This window comes from Crassostrea angulata, chromosome 9, assembly GCF_025612915.1.
Source record: "Crassostrea angulata isolate pt1a10 chromosome 9, ASM2561291v2, whole genome shotgun sequence".
Classification (NCBI taxonomy): Eukaryota; Metazoa; Mollusca; class Bivalvia; order Ostreida; family Ostreidae; genus Magallana; species Magallana angulata.
Window position 1 is genome coordinate 7,509,470 of NC_069119.1, and position 16,298 is coordinate 7,525,767.

General features: G+C 30.2%; 2 protein-coding genes across 2 annotated transcripts; both read left to right on the forward strand.

The window, feature by feature from the left end:
* The first annotated feature begins 504 nt into the window (after nt 1-504).
* Nucleotides 505-1,816, forward strand: LOC128163314 (uncharacterized). The gene is made up of 3 exons (XM_052826880.1): nt 505-705; nt 868-1,022; nt 1,654-1,816. The coding sequence occupies exons 1-3, from the start codon at nt 505-507 to the stop codon at nt 1,814-1,816; spliced, it is 519 nt and encodes a 172-aa protein (XP_052682840.1).
* Nucleotides 1,817-13,608: 11,792 nt separating this feature from the next.
* Nucleotides 13,609-14,919, forward strand: LOC128162968 (cubilin homolog). The gene is made up of 3 exons (XM_052826410.1): nt 13,609-13,809; nt 13,970-14,126; nt 14,759-14,919. The coding sequence occupies exons 1-3, from the start codon at nt 13,609-13,611 to the stop codon at nt 14,917-14,919; spliced, it is 519 nt and encodes a 172-aa protein (XP_052682370.1).
* The last annotated feature ends 1,379 nt before the right edge of the window (nt 14,920-16,298 follow it).

Below are 16,298 nucleotides of genomic sequence, written 5' to 3' on the forward strand. Positions count from 1 at the left end.
ATATGCTACACCACTATGCCAATGATTCTAAACATTCGTGAATAAGATGTTTTATATATTTGTTTCGATTATCGTCTGCATTATCTATTGTAACTACCTGTTGTTTATAAACATATCATTAATGTTATAAACTAAATTCTACTGCCGAACGTGGTATTTTGAAATTATGTGATTTAAATTAAGGAGATTCAGAATCGATATGATATTTTCATAAAATTGTTTTTAAGTAGGTGCAAGCTTATTGCAGCAGTTAGCTATGTCACATTCACGGCATAGGTATACAATCCATTTTTCAATGATGTGTTTTATAAAATTATAAACAAAATTGTAGTAATAATATGTAGTAGCCGTTTAAAGCAACGACAAAGAAAACCTACTTCCATTTTTATTTAAGTAGTTGTTGTAGTCTGAGATGAATCTGACATTTTGAAAATATAGTTTTTGATTTAAAAAAAATCTCGTTTCATGATTTAACTAGAACTATGTTTATCAGGAATTTTTTCCATGAAAGAGTTTGCTTATCACACAAATCTCCCATCATATAAAGAAGTCATTATCCAGTCTCCGGGTTACCCGAATAAAAACTACTCTAGAGACACGACATATAAGTGGCTTGTTACTGCACCATACACAACAGAAGAAATTTTGATCAAGATAAAGATGGATATCCAAAAATCTCCTGGTATTTGTGAAGACTATTTGCAGGTTTGTGATTCCAACAGAACGTAAATTAACATATATGTATCACCAAAAAAACATTGATATTGTTTAATGTTGATAAAAATCAGTTTTGTTATTATGATGTAAGAAATGAGAAAGAAACATTAATATACGGTGCTATTGTTTGAGAATAATTTTTGTAAACAGATTGAAGAAGCCGATTCTCTCACTGGAAACTTCCTAGTTTTTAAACAATGTGGGATGTTGGAAATTAACAGAACAACCCGAGGACATCGACTTTTAATCAAACTTGTTTCAAATAATGATCATTGGACTTCCAAAGGATTCGAATTAAAATTGAAGGGAAAACTATATATATTTTACAAAATAAAGAACAAATATCTCACCATTTCACCTAAACAAGATGAATTTTAGGTAATTGACAATGGCTTCTTGATTTTGACATATTGACTTTTAAAAGGATACACTTCTTTGTCAAAAAGGGTAGTGACAGTTCTTAATCAAGTATTATTAAGAACAAAAATTTTTATAATTGCAATGTTTAGAATAACTTATGAACATACCCCTTAAAGCAATTTGGTACATAAACTTGTAGGAAAATAAGTTATCAATTACAAAAATAAGATTTCTTAGGGAAAAAATATACTAGTTCAGGTGCGAAGATCAAACAAAATCAAAGAGATAAGTTTGAAATGATATGACATCCTATTAGAAATACGTACCCTAAAATCTGTTAATGGCCTGGAAGTAACTATGGATATTAAACAATATCTTCATTATTTTGATAAGATTTTTTTAGTAACTGCCAACCTGATCATACAATTTTAAAGCAGCACTCTTGATAACAATTTTTGTGGCCAGGTTTAATGGATTCTCGATTTTGTCGTCATGTCTTTTATGAAACCTCATGAAAAATAGAGAAAAAAATAATCAATGCTCTTTGGAAATATCATTGACCTTTTGATTTGAAACAGTGATAAAAATACGACCAACAACATATAAAAGTTTACCAACAACAGCAATAACATCACAAAGGATTTCGACAGAAGCCTCAATATCGGTACCATTAACAACAACGTCAACTGTAATGTTATCAACATCATTTGACACTCATACAGGTATACAGTTTTTTTGACATATTTGTTATCATCCAATTCCAGAAATAAAGGAGGACATGTTTTAAACACAAAAACGTTAATTTGTTTGCAATAAATATGTTTTTTTTTAAATTGTTGATGATTGAAGGCTTTATTTTATCTTTCAATATATCTAAAGTCAGGACAAGAGAGGATCATTGGCACTTGATGACTTGCGTTATTTTTCAAAATATCTATAATTGCCCTATCAAATCATGCATTGATAAAAGCTATTGAAATTCTTTTTTTACAATATTGTTTATTTACAATATTGTTGTGTTCTTGATAGAACTGGATTTGTTTTCTTATCTTTTTTATAGCTATTGTTTATTGTCAAATAATTGTGATATTTGTTTTGTGTATATTCTTTTTTAAATAGATCATTTGATTTAAAATCAGTAACAAAAGAAAGACTAACGATATTTTTGGCTCAACAGCAGCTGTCAAAGAAAAGACATCGACAGAGCGCTCATCATTAATATCATCATCAACGACGAAACCAACTACAATATTGTCTACAACTAAGACCTCCACAAGTGAGATTTTAAAAATCTAATTACGGTACCAGTAGAAAAAGCTTCATCATATATAATTAAATATATAACAAGTGTACTATTTTAATATATCACAGTGTTTCAGGTTTAGGGCCAGTAATACAAAGGTGGTTGATTCAATCACTGCTGTGGTAACAAGACATTTTATCTACATTGTCTACGTCCACCTAGCTGAAAGCGTGGTCGGGATAAACCTGTTATAGACTGATGTCCTATCTGGGTATAGTAACATTAGGGTTCATAGCTCCGGCCCTAATTTTCGTTCAGCAACAAAAGACCCCTTGAATGAAAGTCCATCAAATTTCTCTTGTTAAATTTTAGTGGTGTAAAGTCTTTTCATTTCCAGCAAAATGCGTCTGCATTGAACATTTCTAAAAATGAAATAAAAAGTAGTGAATTTCTCAGTTTTGAAAAGATGTACATCACACTTTTTATTTCTTTCTTTAAAATGATAATTCAAGTAAACCACAAAGATATTTTCTCGGGGCTTTTTTTTTTTGACGAATATGTGAAGAATGTGTGTTTGGTAAATAACTGCAATAAATAACAAATAATAGTTCTACGAAAATATACAATAGACAATAAATTTTATATAAATGTAACTGAAAAATATATCATCCAACTTGTTTGAATTTTAAAGTAGTATACTTTATAAACTCTAAATTATAACAATTTAATTAGACTACAAAACATAATTCGTATAAGCCACCATTTTCTTTTTACAACAGTCAATAGTTATAAACAATTTATCTTTGAATTGCTTCTAAAATGATATATTTATTAAAACAGATACTTCCTGCATAGAACTAAGTTAAAAATAACCTTCATGGTGAGGTGAAACGCATGGTATATGAAGTAAGAGTGTCTAAAGTCGTACAGAATGATACAACCCCCCCCCCCAAAAAAAAAAAAAAAACCGCTTCGCTCATGGAACTTGCACGCCAAGGAAAGACAACTCATAAATGATATGATAACAAGAGCAATAACTCTTGCTATTATAACTACACACAAGTCAGCACACTCCCCGTCTGATGTTAATAACATCACTACTACATCTACAACAAAATAGCTGACGAAAATGAAATAAAAATATTCACACATAGGTTAACTAAATAGACAAACATTGACAATGTCCAACAATGGCAAGACAATATTTACTTAATATCAAAATTGTGCACAACACCCCTTAGGGCCTGCACGTGTTTGATTGAACAACACGAGTTCCTCGGGTCGCCAGAGTTGTCAATAAAACATGTGTTTAACGTGTTGAACCTGTGTCACACAATTTTACTCCTGCTTTTAATGAGAGCACAAGAGTATCAAGATGGCGGATACGATGAGCAATTATGGGTTTGACATATGTAAATTTGAATTATTATTGACTGTATCGACTGGCATCAGATTTCTTTAATGGGGTAAAGTTAAAGGACGCTTAAAAGGTGACAAAATAAAACTAAAGACTGTAAATTAAACTGTAAAATAAGCAGTCTGTCTATAGAATTAAAAGGAATGTTAAAAAAATCATGATAGCCTAAATATATCCCAGAGTCATCGGTATTTATCTCAGATTTCGGTCTTTCAACTTTTCCAAAAAGTTCTATGTACTTTACGTATATATATTTTTTTATTTCACTTATTTAAGAAAATGTGAGTCTAACAAATCTAAGAGATTGCTGTAACTCGTGGGGGTCAATATTTATCTGTGACCATAACTTTCATGGCAATGTTATTATGTTTGTAGTGTAATCGGGATATTTTATATTTTTATTTCATATCATCATCAGGATCCCAGGAAGGAGATGATAAGCTATCGACCAGAAGGATTAAAACGACAAAAGGAACTACGAAAGTAATGGCGGAAGACTCGTGGAATACAGATATTACTCAAAGTACAACACGCGTGTCAACGATGAATGCAAATTCTGATGGACACCGAGGAACGTCATTGGACAAAACTGGAGGTTTGATATGCACTAAATATTCTAAATGATTTTACAAAGATATCTCTATAATGGTAGCATTTGTTATTTTGAATACATTTTTTTAAATATATCTTTGATTTATTGGATACAAAAAACTCGTTATTTATCAATAATTGATAATTGATTTAGATAAATTTATCTTTGCATTTATAAATATGATAGCAAAAGGGGAAAATGCTTATGAAAAAGAAGGGTATTGTACAGGTTTCCGTTATGTATTTTGAAATTATCTTAAATTAGATAAAATTCTGCGTTTTGAAACGTTTTTTTGTTGGCGAGCCTTTATGTTGATCAAAGGCGTTAAATGGTTTATATATAAACGTGTAAATGAGCCCGCGTGAGATTGTATTATTTTTTAAAATTTCGTTCTTAAAAAATCGTACAAGCTTTGTTCGGATGTAGCTCTCAACAAGTCAAGATGAAATCTCAATGGATGTTGATATCGGCAAGGGACCTAGGCGTTCATTGTACATGTATCTGCAAAGTCACTCAATCCCATCAATAACTGTAAGGCATTTTAAAAAAAGTTTTTAATTATATGTATGACAATACAGGAAGATTTTATAAAAAAAATCAACAATAATGTTAATGCAAATACATTTTTAGCATTTAATTGTTCTGGAAATACGTTATATTCACTGGTTAATGTTCGACCACTTGAATATCTCAGCATGCATTTTAGTCATTACAAAGTTATTTGCTAAAAGGTATATAAGGTATAACATGATTCATAAATATGTGTAATTTGCGTATCAATTTAAAAGTATCAGAAATTAAAACATGAAATATTGTAATAGAAATACCAAGAAAAATTTAAATGAATAGGATAAATTTTACCTTCAAATGTCACAAGTCTTATCTTTGTATTTTCTAAGAACATTTGGAATGATTGAACTACATACACAGCTCACAATAAAGACGACGGGCGTTTATACATATACATCCCATTGAATTGAACAGGAATTAGAAAAAGACAAATTTCTACCGATAAAAACACATCTCAACGAATGAAATTGGTATGTGTGTATTGTAAATATTACACTTATTCTAAAGTTTTGATTTGTCTTTACGTTTTGCAGTGAGAGAAACAATTTAAAACCTCTTGACGGTCATCATGGAAACGTTATAGAAGATTCATGTCGACAGAGGAATCTAATTTTCAAAACAAACTGTTTTTAATAAAAATAGAATGTGAAAAAAAGAACAGATGACGATTTTTCGAATATTGTTTCTGATAAAACTGTTGTACGTTTTAAATGACTGTTGTTATCTGAAATAAATTAAATTATCTGTATTAATGTATTTTCCTTGAAGGGCATAAATGTAGATGCCCATTTCAAACAAATTAAAACTGACAAAAACAAGTTGTAATTTAAGACAGACTTTTTTTGACAAAAAATAAAAAAGGAACACTTAACAAATTAATCAATACATACATGTATAATTAGCTTTAATCAATAAAAATTAGATATCCACATGGATAACAAATAAACAATATAAACAGATGGAATTCTGTCACATTTGATTTTAATTCGTTTTGTATTCACGTTTGATTTAATATAAAATGAAAGCTTCATTTTTTAAGACAAAATGTGTTCTATATCCTTTTTCTTGATATGCTGAAAAAAGAATTTCAAATGCAATTGAATTTGAATTTTCAATATCATTATCTGTGTTTGTTTTAATTAATAAATAAACGATCACGGGGTAAAAATTGCGATTCAATATTTTGAAAGACGATGAGGCATCTCTCTCTCTCTCTCTCTCTCTCTCTCTCTCTCTCTCTCTCTCTCTCCACATCCATATCACCCATGAAGAAGTACACAGTTAATAACATGTCTTTTGTGCATTTTAAAACAAATTAGTTTTCAGAATGGTGTTCTTATATTATGTTAAATACGAATTGGTTTCTTATTGATTGCATTAAAGTAAGACTGTTGGAACAAAGTGTAATTTATTATCTTTAATAACACATTATAACCTTAACATTTTGAAACAATTTTGTTATTTTATTTTGCCAGGACGCTTTAAAACGTCCCTTATTCCAAAAGTTTGCTGTATGTGTATTTACACATAACAGATTGTACTGTATATGGGTTGACAGAGGTATCCAGGGGGTGACAGAGGCTCACAGGGATGTACATATGATGTATGTAGGGGATTGGAGGGACGAATATGAGATGGCATGGTCCAACATGAAAAGACGGGTGATGGTTGATGGGGAAGAAATTGGATGCACATGGTTAAGAGAGGGTGTGAGTGCAGAGGTAAAGGGGAATTCTAATACGTTCGATGACAGAGGACTACAGGAGATTTTCGTAGAGACAGTTTTTTTTAAATCAGAAGTGTCAGTGAAATCATTAAAATGATAGAAAAAAACCACACAAATGAAGATCATCATAATAAATCCAAAACGCTGGCCTGGTTTGTTGCAAAAATGTTCTTGGACCTGGGGTTGTGTTTCCTTAATTAACATATTTTAGTTTCCAAATTTATTTATTCCTCCAAAGTTTCTAAAAAATATCTATTTTTTCATAATCTCTATTTTTAAATTCCAAACATACGATTACTTATCTTTTAAATGCTACATATTGTTCTTATTTAGTCTGTTTTAAATTATATTTATCTAAAAACAAAATGTCTAGCTTAATTCTCTACTTATATATTTATTTGCATAATGATTTTCCATCTTAATACATGTAATTTGCACACAGTATTTCTGTACGGTCACCTCTTTTTCATACCCTTTTGTTTATATTATGCGGTGCTATTCTAATCATGGTACATTATGAAAAAATATCGAAAATGTAATAATGTTGTCCACAGCTGTAATGTAACAGGTGTCCCTATATAAGGAAATGGTTGAGCATTTCTATTCTTTAGTGACAACAACGTAATCAGTTATATTTCCGTCTCGTTTCATAACAAAACTTTATCAACAGGCATTGTAAATTGTAATATGTACAAGGACATTTTTTTAAATTTTTTTGAATAGTTTTTATGTAACTTAAAAACCGTGAGAAATAATCAATGTGACAAAAAGTACACAAATTGTAAAGCATTATATTTCTTAAAACAATATCAGTACAATGTTTCAAGTATCCAATTGCAAAGTCCACGTTCCACCTTATCAAACATATAATTTGTTGTCATAAAGTGAGCAGTTTTAACACAGATCCTGTTTAAAATAGACAACGCTTTAATGTGGATCAACGTATGATCGATTTTTTTTTTAAATTTTCATTAAGGGAATGAGGAATCTTTCTTTGACGATTATCCGGTGATCAAATATGGTCAGTGTGATAAAGTCTTATAAAACTCGAAAGGCTTTAGGATAGATTTGATCACACCTGACCGTATTAAATCACCTCATAGTATTCCAATAATGAATCCTCATTACTTATTTTTATATTATTTTAAGCAGATGTACGATTAAATATTATAATAGTCATTAATGGAATGCATTGCACTATACGTACGAAAGCGATTTGTTTTGTTATCAAACGAAGACAATGGGAAATGTTAATATTAACTGTCAAAAACTAGGCCTCCATCTTCAAATTATGAATTGTACATACATGTAATGATATGAAGCAAGGTATCAAATATTTTTAAATATGACTTGAAGGCACCATGAAATCCATGGTGTGTTATACTTTTCCTGGATCTAAACATTTCTCTAAATTTAAAATCACCGTCTTCTCTGTCAAGCCCTGGCTTTTCGAGACATCCTATGCATATTTCATGACTCTCTCTTTACACATGTGGAATATCCCCCGTCATTACTTGTTCATATTTCCTGTTCACCCCGTCCCCTCTGTACACAAATGTGTTGTTCCTTTTACCCCTTGTATATCCCTGTACATTTCTGTCCTGTCACACTCCTTCATTTGTCGTTACACGTGCCTGACATTCTCTGCACACACCTGCCATTTCTTGAACAAATTTACCAGCCAATACTTGAACACACCCTTGTTTCCCCCTAACCGGTTTTTTATAAAAAAAAAAAAATTAGGAAAATATACTTTTCATTTAGTGCAAAAGCATATTACTTTTCTTCAAAAATTGTTTATTAAGTGCAAAAATGAGAAAAATGTGGTGATGTTGTTAACTGAGATTGCTTATTCATTGTTATTAACTATGAATCATTTTTGGGAGTTGATTTTAATCAACTCTCCTATGCAGTCACTCTGGCAAACCGAAAGTGAAACAGTGTTTGGACCTAAGCACAAATCATCACCGCTGACAAGTCTTAGTTCTTGAAAATGATTGAAAATTTCTTTGTAATGTATGCTGTAGCATTGTGTTTCAAGGAAACTTGTCTATAAACACTTTGAAAATAGTCAGATTTAATATAATACGAACAATTTAGATATTTTTGTAGTCTCATGTATTCCTACGCCAGAGTTTAATATAGTCTCGTTTAACCAAACGCTCGGCTGTCTTCGTAAATCTCCGACAAACAAGAGAGGCTCTGTTGCTTGTCGAAAATTAACGGAGACAGCTGAGCGTCTGGTTGAACGAGACAAGAGTTCGATATCAATTGTGCTTGGATCAATACAATTTTAAGAATTATTTCGATTACAAATACATAGTTTGAAATCTATCTTTAAATATTACACAACATGATTCATATGGAGTTTGTTTAAATTCTTATCGGAAAAGTCTTATAAAAAGTCATATTACAAAAAAAAGTGTGTAATTTAAATACAGACTAGAAACTAATTGCCACGCAAGATAAGTTGATTTTAAAATAAATGATAATCGATAAAATCAACTCCTGTCAGTATTTCAGTCCATTGATTTAAACTTAGATTTTCATTTATTTTACTTATCATACATCGTACAATGTAAGGTTTGGTTTCTTTTACACAAAAAGTGATCTTTTTCTGAATTTGTACATCATGTGATGTGAGTCAGAGGTCAAGATAAATGAATGGTATTTAATGAAATTAATAATAAAAATTAAACAGTTTTCCGGCGTTTGTTCCTTGTAGTATATAGCTGTTTCAGTCATTGACCAGAAATTGTATTGGAGTCTTGGTTTGTAAAAATAGAATATCTTTGGTGCTATAAAACGGTAAAAAATATGATAATTCTCACGCAAGGATTGGTGGCGGTTTTCTATTTTACATGTAAGTATATGTCTGATAATTGTTTGTATAATAAGATACAATCAATAATATGGTTTAATTTACGGTGCGATATTTGTCCATACACAGGGTGTTATGTAGTCATAAGAAGACCTAAAACTGAAGGCCTAAAATGTATCTTCTGAATTCTAATTGAATCATTATATGATACAAAGCTAGTTTATTACCGTTTTCTCTGCAGACTGTCCTACCTCGACAATTTTTTGATATCTTGAAATAGTCGTTGATTTAATCTACAGGTATATGTGAGATTTCCAAAAAAAACAAGTTTTACAATCACTCGTGTCAGGAAAACTTGAAAACTAAAAAGTTAAAAAACTGACGTGCTATACATTCTATGGTCTTTTTAAGTTGAAACAACAATTTTGTACGGCTGTTGATTTCAAATGCTGTACGTCCGGTAAATAGTGCACCGGAGCTATAAATATATAACATGGTCATTGCTTACGCAACGAGTCTGGTTAAATTAAGCCATATTTTAGCTTTCTTTTTTTAATACTATGCAACTAGAGTGTGTGGTTTTGTTTTTCGTTTTTTGTATCATCCGTTTTGGAAAAGAAAATAAATCATTAATCATTTTGCAGTATTATGTAAGATATTGATAATGCTTATAATTATGGCTATCATTTGATGTTTTAGATGTGACATCAAGGGATTTTAATGTTGAATATCTAACCCTGCCTCTATCAAAAAGTGTGGCAATCAAGTCTCCCGGCTATCCAGACATTAACTACACGAAAGACACGACCTACAGATGGCACATTAATTCCTATGGCATAACAGCATCCATATCTATTGAAATTAAGATAGATATATACAGACAGTCTAACAGATGCTCAGACTATTTACTGGTTTGTGTTTCAAAAAAAAAAATTAATATATTCATTATTGTGTTTCAGCAAAGCTAAAAATTATTTACTCTCTAAGGCCGAACATTTTTACCGGGTGGTAAAAATCAGATGAGGGCGGGGCTTGATATTCAGAGGTGTGATTGCCTCCGGGGCTTGCAGTCTACTTGCGGTCTTAAACGGTGCAAATCTCTTTACACAGAAAGTAAATTAATACACAGAAAAAAATTTTTAGTAAGAATTGATCCTACTTGCACTTGAAATATCTAACTGTTCTAAATGTCAATACGAAGCGATTTTATACAGATTACCGTTAAACTGTTCTACATCGACGTCTTTGCCGTAAAACTTTTCCCTAAAAACACGTATGTAAAGCACACCTAAGTTCCCTTTGAGAGTAAGTTAGATCATTTTGAAATCAATAGTTTTATAAATTCAATTCAGCCAAATCGCATTTTACGCCTATCATTTGTTGACTTTTACACAAAGGAACTTTTGTTCAATTACGTAACCAGATGACGTTACAAGGACAATGAATTCTATGAATAAAAAAGTTGAACATAAAAAACTATATATATGATGAATATAATCACTGCAAAAAACATCTAAAAATCTAAAAAATAAAATCTTACCGGTTCCACTGTCGGCATTGTGCAAATATCAAAATAATGTTTGAGATTTTTTGTGTCGTATCAAACCACGTTTTATATAAAATAAAGTATAAGTTGCCCTTTCGCCAGAGCTGTTTATCTGATGTCGTATACCTTTTCTTGTTGTAAAGAATAATGGCGTCTTAATATGATATCATAGTGATTATTTGCACTTAGATATATCTATTTTAGTTGGTTTGTGTTATAAAAAGTTTCTTTCGTCATCAGGTTATTTTTATCTTAATTTCAACAGTTGATTATATATATATTTGATTTCAGATATTGTTTTTTCTTTTTGTATTCAAAATTTCTATCTTTAGTATACCCCTCATTAAATGTTTCACTACAGTACATTAACCACATTTGCCAAAATTAACCCTGCTTAAATTTTGATGTCCAATTTTATTTAGCTATACAACATTTTTGATTAGATGCATGTTAATTTATAAGTCTTAAGTATTTAAATTAGAAAATAAAAGACAAGAAAGAAAGACAAACAAGAAATTTTACCAATTGAACTACTTAAAAAGGACTGCGAACGATAGCATTGTCTAGCCGCCTAACTAAAAGTCATTTTTTGAAAGTTGTCTAATTAAAGTTAATTTTTTATAAAAATGTAAACATTGATGTATATTTTCATTTAATATAAATGATTTTGACAAACAAAGCGAGATAACTTTGTATTTTGGGGTAAAATAGCTCATTTCATAATAGAAAATAACGGAAAACGGAAATGTTTTTTAAAAGATCTCCCCCCCCCCCCCCGTGAAACAAAAATTGCTTTTGAGGGGTTTTAATTATTGTTATTTAGCATATTTTTACTAAAGGGTTTGTTGTTTCACGGGGGGGGGGAGGCATATGTCTACAGACCGAAATACATTCCAAAAAAAGAATTTTGCTTTGTAAATTTTCGAAAACTAATTATCAGATATGAATTAAAGTGAAATTTTACTTTAATACATATCATAAATATGTTATTATTAAATTTTTATGCACATATTATCCGCTAAATAAAATTTTCCTTACTCATAGAGACCGATTTCAATGAATTTTTTTTAGACCCCGCGTTAGCAAAACTTTTGTTTAAAAATAAATAATTTTATTACAAATTTTGTTTTGATATAAATTGATTAGGATTTGATTATACTTTTTAGTAAAAAAAAACTTAGTTTTTGAATATCTGACAGAAATTCCGAAATATTTGGATGTAAAATGCAGGCGGGAAACTGGCGTTAGCGTTCGCAGTTCTTTTCGATGATTTTCAAATACGTTCAGCTTTATTAAATTTGAAAATTTTTGAGAACTTTGGTATTTAAAATATTTTATTATGAAAGACATATGATTAAGTTATGCTGGGTAGAAACATGAACACTTTGCCTTGTTGAACTCAAAAGAATATTGTGCCCTCCGTCCAGTTTGGGATAATATGAACATTGCTTCACTTTCTACTAGTATTTGAAACCATATTACAAATTAAGGTTCATTTGGATTTAATTCTTTTATTGAAAGATTCAAGAAATCAATGCTTCAGCTGCAAAATCAACTATTTTTAATGGATGCGGAAAAAATGTCACAGACATTACATCAAAGGAACACCGACTATCAATCATATTTGTTTCAAACAACGATTCTTTTACTTCCAAAGAATTTGAAGTAGTTTTACAAGGTAAATTGGTTTCAATTACTTCTTTCATTCAGCCAATACATAATCAAAATGTGTTACAGTAATCTACTTTTTTTATTGTGACGTAACACGTTTAAGGATAGTTTAAAAAAATAGTTTAATCTAAAACGAGAACTATCAGTAGTTATCTAAATATACCATGTATGTTTCATGTGCTCGAGCATTTTGCAAAAAAAGGAAAAAAGAAAACAAGCCAAATGTATCTATGCTATAAAGGCCATCATAATTACCACACTATGACACGTGTATAGAAATGGCATTGCATCGAATCACAGTATCTGTCCGAAAAGTAATTGATTTTCTTTATGTAAAATAATTTAAAATCCTCAAGCTTTTATTTGTATTTGATCTTTAACTATATATCGACAGTTTACAAGACATTTACTCCGTCCCATTCATGTACACTTTGTAAACATTATATGCTACACAACTATGCCACTGATTCTAAACATTCGTGAATAAGATGCTTTATATTTTTGTTTCGATTATCGTCTGCATTAACTATTGTAACTACCTGTTGTTTTATAAACATTTCATTAATGTCATAAACTAAATTCTACTGCCGAACGTGGTATTTTGAAATTATGTGATTTCAATTAAGGAGATTCAGAGTCAATATGATATTTTCATTTTCTGAAAATCGTTTTTAAGTAGGTGCAATCTTATTGCAGCAGTTAAATATGTCACATTCACAGCTAAGGCATACAATCCATTTTTAAATGATGTCTGTTTATAAAATTATAAACAAAATTTTAGTAATAATATGTAGAAGCCCTTTTAAGCAACGACAAAGAAAACCTTCTTCCACTTTTATTTAAGTAGCTTTTGTAGTCTGAGATGAATCTGAAATCTAGAAGATACAATTTTTGGTTTGAAAAAAAATCTCGTAACTAGAACTATGTTTATCAGGAATTCCATCCATGAAAGAGTTTGCTTATCACACACATCTCCCATCATATAAAGAAGTCATTATCCAGTCCCCGGGTTACCCGAATAAAAACTACTCTAGAGACACGACATATAAGTGGCTTGTTACTGCACCATACACAACAGAAGAAATTTTGATCAAGATAAAGATGGATATCCAAAAATTGCCTAGTACTTGTAAAGACTATTTGCAGGTTTGTGATTCCAACAGAAAGTAAATTAACATATTAGTATCGCCAAAAAACCTTGATATTGTTTAATGTTAATAAAAATCAGTTTTGTTATTATGTTGTAGAAATGAGAAAGAAACATTAATATACGGTGCTATTGTTTGAAAATAATTTTTTTAAACAGATTGAAGAAGCCAATTCTCTCACTGGAAATTTCCCAGTTTTTAAACAATGTGGGATGTCGCGAATTATCAGAACAACGCAAGGACATCGACTTTTAATCAAACTTGTTTCAAATAATGATCATTTGACTTCCAAAGGATTCGAATTAAAATTGAAAGGTAAAAAAAACTCTATACATTTTACAAAATTTTTTAAAATTCTTTTTTGTTCAATCTATGTTGTTAATAACGCTTATTAAGGTTTTCAACCAACTGAAAAAGTGTCTGTTGTTGACTTATAAAAGGATACACTTCTTTGTCAAAAAGGATAGTGACAGTTCTTAATCAGGTATTAAACAAAACGTTTTATAATTGCAATGTTTAGAATAACTCAAAGCTATACCCCTTAAAGCAGTTTGGTACATAAAATTGTAGGGAAACAATTTATCAATTACAAAGATAAGATTTCTTAGGGAAAAATGTACTAGTTCAGGTGCGAAGATTCAAAAAAATCAAAGAGATAAGTTTGAAATGATATGACATCCTACTAGAAATACGTACCCTAAAATCTGTTAATAACCTTGAAGGAACTATGGATATTAAACAATATCTTCATTTTTTTAATCAGTTTTTTTAATAACTGCCAACCTGTTTATACAACTTTAAAGCAGCACTCTTGAAAACAAATTTTGTGGCTAGGTTTAATGGATTCTCGATTTTGTCGTCATGTCTTTTATGAAACCTCATGAAAAATAGAGATAAAAATAATCAATGCTTTTTGGAAATATCATTGACCTTTTGATTTGAAATAGTGCTAAAAGTACGACCAACAACATATAATAAAAGTTTACCAACAACAGCAATAACATCACAAAGGATTTCGTCAGAAGCCTCAATATCGGTACCATTAACAACGTCAACTGTAATGTTATCAACATCATTTGACACTCATACAGGTATAAAGTTTATTTGACATATTCGTTATCATCCAATTGCAGAAATAAAGGAGAAAATATTTTAAGAACAGAAACACGTTAGTTTGTTTGCAATAAATATGGGTTTTTTTCAATTGTGGACAATTTAAGGCTTTATTTTGACGTTTGATGAAAAATGACCTTTACAAATAATGTATGTCTCGACTGATTATCCGAAATGCTCTAATGTAGTGTCATCGATTGGAGAAATATTTTAAAAAGTTCTCTATGAAACGTCACCAGAATTTATCATTAAAAATAGACAATAAACATCAATAACTTAAAAGCGCTGTAAAGGCGTCATAAAGCTACTGCACATGTTTTTGTAATTGAATAGATTTAGTGTCATGTATTGAGTTAACGATATAAGATTATAAGATCTATTAACTATATTCTTTGAAAGAATTATTATTAATTATCTTTCAATATCTCTAAAGTCAGGGAGCGATAGGATCATTAGCACTTGATAACTTGCATTATTTTTGCAAAATATCTCTAATTGCCATATCATGCATTGATAAAAGCTATTGAAAAGTAAAAAAATCGAAGTTTGAAAAGGTTTATTTACAATATTGTTGTGTTCTTGATAGAACTGGATTTGTTTTCTTATCTTTTTTATAGCTATTTTTTATTGTCAAATACATGAATAGTATGTCATTTTAATTTCATATTCTTAAATTGTAAAATTTATGCTATTGTCCATTAATTGTGATATTTGTTTTGTGCATAATCACTTTTAAATAGTTCATTTGATTTAAAATAGTAACAAAAGAAAGACTAACGATATTTTTGGCTCAACAGCAGCCGCCATAGAAAAGACATCGACAGAGCGCTCATCATTAATATCACCATCAACGACGAAACCAACTACAATATTGTCTACAACTAAGACCTCCACAAGTGAGATTTTTTAAAATCTGATTACGGTACCAGTAGGAAAAGCTTCATCATATCTAATTAAATATAAAACAAATGTACTATTTTAATACATAACAGTGTTTCAGGTTTAGGGCCAGTAATACAAAGGTGTTGATTCAATCACTGCTGTGGTAACAAGACATTTTGTCTATATTGGCTACGTCCACCTAGCTGAAAGCGTGGTCGGGATAAACCTGTTATTGACTGATGTCCTATCTGGGTATAGTTACATTACGGTTCATAGTTCCGGCCCTAATTTTCGTTCAGCCACAAGGGACCCCTTGAATGAAGGCCAATCAAATTTCTCTTGTTCAATTTTCGTGGTGTGAAGTATTTTCATTTCCAGCAAAATGTGTCTGCATTGAACATTTTTTAAAAATGAAAAAAAAGTAGGGAATTTTTCAGTTTTGAAAAGAATGTACATCTCATCATTTATTTCTTTCTTTAAAATGATATTTCC

Excerpts from the sequence above, each read along its gene's own strand:
- LOC128162968 (XM_052826410.1), top strand. The coding sequence starts at position 13,609 with ATGAAAGAGTTTGCTTATCACACACATCTCCCATCATATAAAGAAGTC. Across the intron at positions 13,810-13,969 it reads CTTGTAAAGACTATTTGCAG|ATTGAAGAAGCCAATTCTCT; the intron begins GTTTGTGATTCC and ends TTTTTTAAACAG. Across the intron at positions 14,127-14,758 it reads ATTCGAATTAAAATTGAAAG|TGCTAAAAGTACGACCAACA; the intron begins GTAAAAAAAACT and ends GATTTGAAATAG.
- LOC128163314 (XM_052826880.1), top strand. The coding sequence starts at position 505 with ATGAAAGAGTTTGCTTATCACACAAATCTCCCATCATATAAAGAAGTC. Across the intron at positions 706-867 it reads TTTGTGAAGACTATTTGCAG|ATTGAAGAAGCCGATTCTCT; the intron begins GTTTGTGATTCC and ends TTTTGTAAACAG. Across the intron at positions 1,023-1,653 it reads GGATTCGAATTAAAATTGAA|AGTGATAAAAATACGACCAA; the intron begins GGGAAAACTATA and ends TTGATTTGAAAC.